Source organism: Cryptotermes secundus, unplaced genomic scaffold (assembly GCF_002891405.2).
Source record: "Cryptotermes secundus unplaced genomic scaffold, Csec_1.0 scaffold2113, whole genome shotgun sequence".
NCBI classification, from domain to species: domain Eukaryota; kingdom Metazoa; phylum Arthropoda; class Insecta; order Blattodea; family Kalotermitidae; genus Cryptotermes; species Cryptotermes secundus.
The window spans coordinates 332,495-341,435 of record NW_019722980.1 but is presented as its reverse complement, the minus strand read 5'-3'; the positions used below and the strand labels follow the sequence as shown (position 1 = coordinate 341,435).

General features: G+C 37.2%; 1 protein-coding gene across 1 annotated transcript in view; it reads right to left on the bottom strand.

Annotated features, from left to right (window-relative positions):
* LOC111861585 (protein SDA1 homolog) overlaps positions 1-8,941 on the bottom strand; it is a 32,677-nt gene that overhangs the window by 1,196 nt on the left and 22,540 nt on the right. The window contains exons 12-18 of the mRNA XM_023846268.2: positions 7,902-7,978; positions 7,118-7,292; positions 6,566-6,673; positions 4,578-4,772; positions 2,983-3,176; positions 2,017-2,101; positions 1,204-1,359 (exon numbers count right to left, since the gene is read on the bottom strand). Of these exons, the coding sequence (XP_023702036.1) occupies positions 1,204-1,359; positions 2,017-2,101; positions 2,983-3,176; positions 4,578-4,772; positions 6,566-6,673; positions 7,118-7,292; positions 7,902-7,978 (990 nt within the window). The remainder of the gene's footprint in view (positions 1-1,203; positions 1,360-2,016; positions 2,102-2,982; positions 3,177-4,577; positions 4,773-6,565; positions 6,674-7,117; positions 7,293-7,901; positions 7,979-8,941) is intronic.

The following is an 8,941-nucleotide window of genomic DNA, read 5'->3' as shown; positions in this document are numbered from 1 at the left end:
GAAATATTTTTGTGATTTTTTGCACCTGTAGTCGCAGAAGGGCTGTAAAGCTAGTTAGGTACCTGTTGTCACCATACATTATGGATAGTCACACAAATTTATGTATTATTTTGGGGGTCACAGTATAAAAAGTCTGAGAACCCCTGTTCTAACCTAATCTAATGTAATGTAATATTATGCAATCAAATTTAATCTAAGCTAACCAAACCTAACCTATATAAATAATTAATTTTTGCATTAGTATCACTGTGTTTGTTTTATTTTAAAATTATAAAGTAGCAAATGGCTGCTTTCATAACAATCTCCTTACTCTGCTTCTCTGCTTTGCAACTGTAACACCTCATTTATCTTTATCAATAATAATGGTATCTAGATCACATATCTGTTTCATTAAGGGAGCCAGGACAGTGCAGTCGGTACAGTGGCTGGCTACGGTCTGGATAACTGAATGATCAGACTTCAAGTCCCAATAGGGGTAAGAATTTTCCCTCCTCTATGTTGTCCAGATCGGCTCCAGGGCCCATCCAGCCTCCTATCCAATGTGAACCTGGGGTGCTTTCCCTGGGGGTAAAGTGGCCAGGGCATGTAGCTGGCCACTCAACTCCGACTAGTGCCAATGTCAAGAAAACATGGATCTATATATTCACTTCTCCATATGCCTTCATGGCGTAGTGCTTAATTAGTTAAGCACAGGGACAACTTTACCTCTTTATGCTTCATTAATGTCTGGTTTCATTCTGCTAAAACTTCTCCTAGATCAGTCTATTTAATCTGCAGAATTATTATTATAATACCTAGGAAAATTCCATATAAAATAATCAGGATCCAAAAATTTTCACTCTGCCTAAACCTGGCAGGCATTCTACACAGTGCCAAATGAATGTCAAATGTTGAATGATTAATGTTTTGGGAACAGTATGTTGATATCCCCTGGATATGTGACATTTCCCATATGCCTCAGTTGAAGGATGTCTATTCTCCTAGAAATCACTGAACCACATTTAATTTTCAAAGCTTTCTGATTTGCAAATATAAAACAAACATATCTTTTTGATTTGAAAATATAAGAAAACTCAAAATTTTTAAAGAGAATTAAAGTAAAAAACAAACAGTTTTATGTCCAGGTAATTATGGTGTACAAAATACTTTTAGGAACTAACCAAACTCCCACTATTTGGTATAATGTTTGTACTTTCATCTTACCTGTTTCTCTTTGAAAGATCTCTTCAACTTGCCTCGTGCTTTGTGCTTTAGCATCATGTAGTTCTTTGTTTTCCTTTTCTCTCGATTAGTTTTACTTGAATGTGCATTTAGTCGCCGATCTTGAAACCCAAATTTCTCACGACCAACTTGACCTCTCTGAAATAAAGATGAATCATATCACTACAAGCTATAAACCTCTGCAGAAAATCTGTCAAATGCATGCACACATTCAGAAGGAGCAATTTTCAGTATACACACATACAGTAAGTTAAGAAGTGACAAGAAAATGACATTAATTCATTATCATGCCTGAGCATGTTGTGGCAGTTAGCAAGATACACCATTCATAGCAGTATAACCGAGCAGTCCCATTAGTCTTGAGTTGCATTGTTAGTAACCACTGCCTAGCAACAACTGGTGAACAAACAGAATACTTTAAGTGTGTCATAGTTGAACTGATCTGTAGTGTGTGTAAATCAGTGAGACTGTTACAATTATTTGTAGTTATGAGTTACAAACATTCAATAAATCGAATTATCAATCCAAACCCCATTCTAGTCACTAACATATGACAACATTATCATCACACCCTTTCAGATCTTACTATCTTCAACATTAGGCCTAGCTCCATGTTCAGGCCTGCCTATATCCACAGGGAAAGGTAAACTGCTACACATTGGGTAGAAGATTAAGTGGATCCTTGAGAAATTCTGAATGTTGTGATCACAAACGTCATAGCACCCAGTGTCAACCCTGTCAGTTTATGACTGATCTGCATAAACATACTGACAAATTTGTACTGGATTTGTTCACCTTTACAGACTCTTGTCTCGCTTCTTTGTCATGACGACGTTTCTTGTAGATATTTTCAATGTCCGCCAGTGATACCAGCTCCCTCCTGCAAATGAATAGGAAGACAGTATAACTAAAAGGGGAACCAACATAATCAGAATTACATCACAAACTGTCATTTTATGTTAGGAAGACTAATTGAGAAACATTTCAAAATATTCTTTATAATTTTAAGATAATTATATAATATTGTTTATTTCATAATTTAAGCTAAAATTTCATGTTTCTCCTGTCTTCCATTGGCCAGCCAGAGAATAACCTGCGGATCATCACTTAAGAAACAATGAACTAGACATTACCATGAACTTCAAGACATGCGCATGCAAACACAGTCGCAAAAAAGTATTAATCCCATAAACCTGACATAAAATTACTATCCTACTTGTAGTCTGAAATAACTTAATAAACTGACCTATTTATTATACAGAAAATGTATCCAGTAGTTGATCTGCGCAAAAGGCAAATTATACGATTTGGATTTCATAATGTTCAGGCAAAATTTAACAATACATAAAACCCAACAACCACCCCATTATTGTTAGGCTACCAGAATTATTAGGGAGGCAAAAGGTACTATTTACATTTTATTATTTCATGTAGCCAGTACCACAACATTGGTACCAAACACCAATTTTATTTTCTTTTTCACTGTAGATGAAAATCAAAGTCTTTCTGTTCAGAAGTACAACAGCACTTAGCATTTTAAAATCTGAGGAAATGGCATGGTACTTGTACTGATTTTTTGTTACTGTAATGTGAAATTCTGCAGAACAATTAGATTAGCAGTCATTCTACTGATATCAAATTGCATTAAAAATCTGTATTAATGAAATTAGTCATGAATTTCAGTCATTTCATTTTGGAACGAGAAGCTTACAGGTGTTAACTGCACTGAGCCAAAAGCAAGCGTACTTGAATTCCACTTACTTTGAACTTGCTTCCTCTTCTGCTGGCCTCTTCTTGCCTCTCTTCAGAGCAGTCACCTCTTTGCTCAGCCTTGCTGCATCAATCTTCCGAAAGTCTTCGTCTGTAAGCAGCCGCATCTGACTAGCTTGGACTGCCTGCTGAATCTTGTTCATAGGTCCTCTTGCTCCTTCTCTTGCAGAATTAGTTCCTTCAACCTATTATGATTCACCAGGCAAAAAAGAAAACAATTCTGCATTTAAGATCATTAACATGACCAGCATATTTATGGATTCTAGTTTCATAGCCCGTATACTTCTACAAATGAAAATAACTGAATATACTCTAATGATTATGTTGTATGAGCTGATGACATTTCAGAGACACCAAAGAGAACAAGTTTTTCATCCAGACTTGGATATTCCAAATATTGTTACAAATTTCAGGACCAGACTTTTAATGATGTTTCTGTTGTTTCCAGCATCTGGGATAGCACATGTGTTATAGTGACTGGCTATGGGCTGGACAGCCAAGGGGTCAGAGTTTGAGTCCCAATAAGGGCAAAATTTTTTTCCTCTCCATGTTGTCTAGACTGGTTTTGGGATCCACCCAGCCTCCTACACAATGGGTAATGGGTACCTCTTTTCCGGGGGGTAAAGTGGCTGAGGTGTGAAGCTGACCACTTACCTCTAATTAGTGTTGAGGTCAAGAATATATGGCTGTACACATCAGCTCCCCCATATGTCTTCATCATGTAGTGCTTAATTAGCTAAGCACAGGGACAACTTTAACTTTACCTTTTACTCGTTTCCATCTGAGATGTTTTCATGGAAACTAACGAGGTGCTGTTCAGATCATCATAAAAATCTGTCACATGGTTCCAAATTTACTAGATGTCAAACACACACATACAAGCACAAATGAATCAACCTATTTTTCCTTGTAAATCAAGAAAATACATTGGAAACACTTCCACTTCAGCCAATTCAACCTGAGATTTCCTCAATTGAAGTGATCTGTATTAAACAGGGTGTAACTGAAAGGCATGAATGAACTTTATGCATGAGTTTCACATAACAAAACAAGAAAAGCTGTCCATGTCAACATGCGACCAGCAACATTTAAGTTGTGAATTATATCTAAAAAGAGTACACTTGCAGTAAGTATTCAAAATGTCCTCCAAGGGATTCAGTGCATGCTTCAACACACAATGGACTGCCATATCCATTCGAAGATGCCAGGGTAGTTGTGGATAGTCTGACAGGCATCCAGAATGCGGTGGTGAAGTCCCTTTTCATGTCAACAGGAGCTGAATACACAAGGGTTTTTGGTGTTCCCACAGGTAAAAATCCAGAGGATTCAAATCTGGCAAGCATGGAGGGCGTGCAGTGGGTCCCCCCCTACCTATCACTCAGTTATGATAGGCATTACTGAGAACATCTCGCACAGTATGGCTAATATATGCCAGAACACCATCACGCAGTCTTTCAGCTATAACTCACAAAATAAATGTTTCTAGGCACATTTCAATATGAACATTTTTTCTTGTTTTGGTATGTGGAACTTGTGCCTAAGTTTGTCCACACCTTTCAGTTACACCCTGTACTAAGTGAGCTCACCATGTCCTTGTCACCATCTTCCTCTTCATTCTCATCATCAGCTCCATGATCACATTTCTGGTCATCTTCCAACCTATCAAATACCTCTTCTTGAGTACTAATATTCTCTTCAGCATCACCTTCAGAACTGTGTGAAATATCTATCCATTCATCATCACTACTACCATCATCATCCTGTCCACAGCCAGAAGTTCCCTGTGAAACAATAAATCTTCTCAGTCACTTGGGCATAGGCATTTTTTCACACATTATATGTATTACTTTATGGTGAATAACGGAAGAAGCGAAAAACCATCTGCCCTCTTCAACTCATATATTTTTAACCACTTGGATACTCTTAACAAAATTCAGTATAGCACACAGAGATATTGGGTTTTCGGACTTTATCCATCGTTCTGGTTTTTAAGATAACTAAGAAAAACACGACGTTTCGGAAACTGGATCTGTTTCCGTCCTCAGGTGAGGGAAAACACCTATTCTGTTGGGTCCCTTAGAAAAAGCTAGCCTCAATCACTGTGGTCCAGTGTGGTCCATAGGTGTTTTCCCTCACCTGAGGACGGAAACAGATCCAGTTTCCGAAACGTCATGTTTTTCTTAGTTATCTTAAAAACCAGGACGCTGGATAATGTCCAAAAACCCAATATCTCTGTGTGTTATACACCATCATCAGAATCCTATAGTAACTACTTATTCAGTATAGCATTTGATAATTTTATTGATATGGGAATAAAAATGTAAAGTTCCTGTAAGAACTTATGACACTTACTTTCTTCCAAATGCTTCAATCTGTATTTTTGGATTAGCAAGAATAATGAAATGTTCACATTGTCATCATGTCCGTAATTTTTAACAGATGAAGTGTTTCATACACAGTATATCTTAGGTACATTTATGAGCTGTTTCCATGCAATATTTCAACATGCTACCACCAAATAATTCTTTAGTTATTGCCAAGAAAGCAAGAAGTAAATATAAATTGTACATATCCATCATGCTATTATATATTCTACAAAATTGGACTAAATCATTTTATAAAGACCTACTGCCGCAAACAATTCTGCATGTTTACCATGCTGATGTTGCTTATAATAAGAATTAAAAAGCATAAAAGTATGGTAGCCTCTGGAAAAGAATTCAAATTGTGGCATGTTTGAGTTGTGTTTTCTTACAGCAAGCTACTCATTTAGAGATGTCTGACAGATCAATGTGTGTGTGTGTGTGTTTGGGGATGGGGGGGGGGCAAGTGTAAATATTACGTGCACTCAGACATAAGCCATGGAAATCTATTGCACTTGCACCTATGCCTAGGTGGCCCAAGTGATCTCTTCTATTCAGATTTTCCAACCAAAATTCTGTGTGCATATTCCACTTCTCTCATATTCCTACCCACCTCAACATCCTTGATGTGATGAAACGGTGTTGTGGGTCATGTCTAAACACAAAACACAGCAGGAGAAGATACCAAGAAAAACACGAAGGCATAATGGGGCTATGCATGTTACATTAGAAGAAGAAATGCAAGCACAGCAGTCTCCACAGAATAGTTTTTAAAGACACCTGATGATGACCAATGATGGTTGAAACATGTAGTGTACAATACTTTTCTCAGTATCTTGTTCTCAAGCATGCTCTTTCCTCAGGGTAACAGACCATGTTTCTCACCCATATAAAGTATAGTTTTGTATACTTTAATGATTAGGTTCAGCAATGAATAGGGTCCAATGGTGGGTTCTGTGAACATAGAAGTCTCCTTATGGGATGTGCTAATGAAGTGAAGCATTCTATATTCTTGCTTGTTAACTCACAGTTGCTCTAGAGGTTTTACTGTATATCAAGTGTTAGAAGGAATTCAAACAAATGGAAAACAATTTCTTCTTACTGTATACTTCTGTACATGTGACATAAACAAACTGAGAAAAGGCAAATTAAATTCACTGCATGTTACTAAAGAGAAAAATATTGTGCAACCATTTTCCACTATTCCTTACCTCTGTGCCATTTTGAAGCAATACTTCTGCCCCAGGAATGTAGTCTTTGGCATCAACTTCCCCATACTTCTTTGACTTAAGCTCTATGGAGGCTTCCGTAGGGCGACCCTATAATGAAAAGTTTATGAGAACTGGATATCAGCCAGGGGTTGAGCTAATTTCAGTATACTGGAAAATTGAATTAAATCCTTTTAATAAATTCTATTCATGTAAAAATTAGGTTTATGTATTTACTGCTTTACATGTGATAATACTAAGATGGAGTCAAATTCTCATTATATAAAAATCAGTGCAAATCCAATGCAGATACTTTCTCATCTATGACTGACCTTGACTATATAACCTTGAAAATAAAAGCCAGTGTTGCTTCATTGAATATCTAACAAGAATGAAATCCATCTCATCAGCATGACTGGTTTCATGAAAACTGACATTTTGCCTATGGGGTACTACAATAATCAGACTCAGAAATGTAACTCATTTGTACTAAACAATCACATAAAAGAAACTGCAAATCTTGCGATTTAAGTCACACACTATATAAATACATACCCTATCCTTTTTATGCAGGAGCTCGGGCATTGATGTTCTATACAAATGGATGAGTGACCGTGCTGCCATCATGACACTACGTTCCTTGTAATTTTTATACTGAGCAAGATCCCTCAGTAAATCCTCACTCATTACCAGTGGACATCGGTTGCAAATCTCTCGCACAGCATTTAGCCTTGATAGATATTTAAACAGAATATTACACAGTTCAACAGCCATGTTACAAACAAGTTCTGATGACAACTGAACATGAAAGGCAGTATCCATCTTCAAACAGGTGTACAGTATCAGTATCCTACTAGCACTAATATTGAACACTTATATGGTAAGTGATATCTTCAGCTGGACTCCTATTTTTTCATCATTTATATTAATTGTATTTTTAAACAAACATTTAATACATGACATGACACAATCATGGAAAATGAAATGGAAGCAAGATTCCTTCATCTCTTAATCTCAGACGATGTCAATTTTAATTTATGATTATCAGGTATGGCAAGTGGCTAATAGCAGTAACTGTGTGGCATCTAGGAAATACAGTATTTCTTGGGAAATGTATAGTGATTTAGGAAAGAAAAATGGTAATTACTGGGAGCAAATTTTATCAGAAATGCATTCAGTGAACCTAAATGGATCATTATGAAGAATTTCGGAAAAAAGATATGTTTCTGCAAGATATCTGTTTCTGGGAATTTTAAGTAATAAATTTTTTTTTTATTATTAGAATATATCCACAATGAAGAATTTGTTAAATATAGCATATGTCAATTACAGAGCTTACCCTATAGCAATGACATCAGCAGAGTTCCTTTCCGTGACAAAGTTGTTCACAAGAGTTTTTAAAACTGGTTCCAGCACCTGTACATAAAACCAAGGCAACTTGTTAAGTACAAATAATAATTTTGTAAATTCATCATGTTCTTTATGGCTTACACTGTGTGAATTTACACCACTGTTCTTCACATAACCCCACAAGCAAAAATCCAATGGGGTTAAATCTGGTGACCTAGGAGGCCAAGCGATTGATCCACCTCTGCCAATCCATCTCTCACCCATCTCTCTGTCCAGGTGATTCCTAACATGTGGCAGCGCCCCATCTTCTTGAAGGATAGTTTGTGGTGGTAATTGGGACAGTGCATACAGCTCCAGCATGTCCAAGTATGACTGTCTGGTCACAGGCTTTTCTTAAGAGAAAAACGGTCCAATCAGCTTGTCGTGCATTAACCAAGCCCACATGTTCACTTTGAGCCTGCCTCTCTCAAACTCACATGTGACATATGGATTTTGACTGCCCAAAATCCGGCAATTGTACCTGCTTACAACTCCATTGACATGGAACATCGTCTTGTCTGGGAAGCACACTTGGGAGAGGAAATCGGATGACATATCAATTCTTTATATCATGTCCACAGCAGACTTTTTGCGTGTTACTTGATCCCTCAGTTTTGGTGCATGAATCATTTGAATCTTGTACGCATTTTGGTCGAGAATTTTGTGTAGCACATTATGCACTGTCGAACGTGGAATTTGTAACTGTAAGCTAGAAGCACAAATTGATTCGCGCAGACTTCGCTGAAATGCCTTTCTAATGAGTGACATTTTCTTCAAAGGTCCGTGTCTTTCCAGGAGATTTTACATGCAACAAACACTCTGTAGTCCTCAGTTTGTTGTCTCAGAACCAAGTGCTTTTCCATGTAGGAGGTTGGTATCCATATCACATTCTAAAATGATGCTGGACAGCTAAGAGATTGCAACTCTGCTATCCACAACACGCAATGAACCCATTCCTGTGGTGTCGACATCATTACTGAGCTCGCCAAA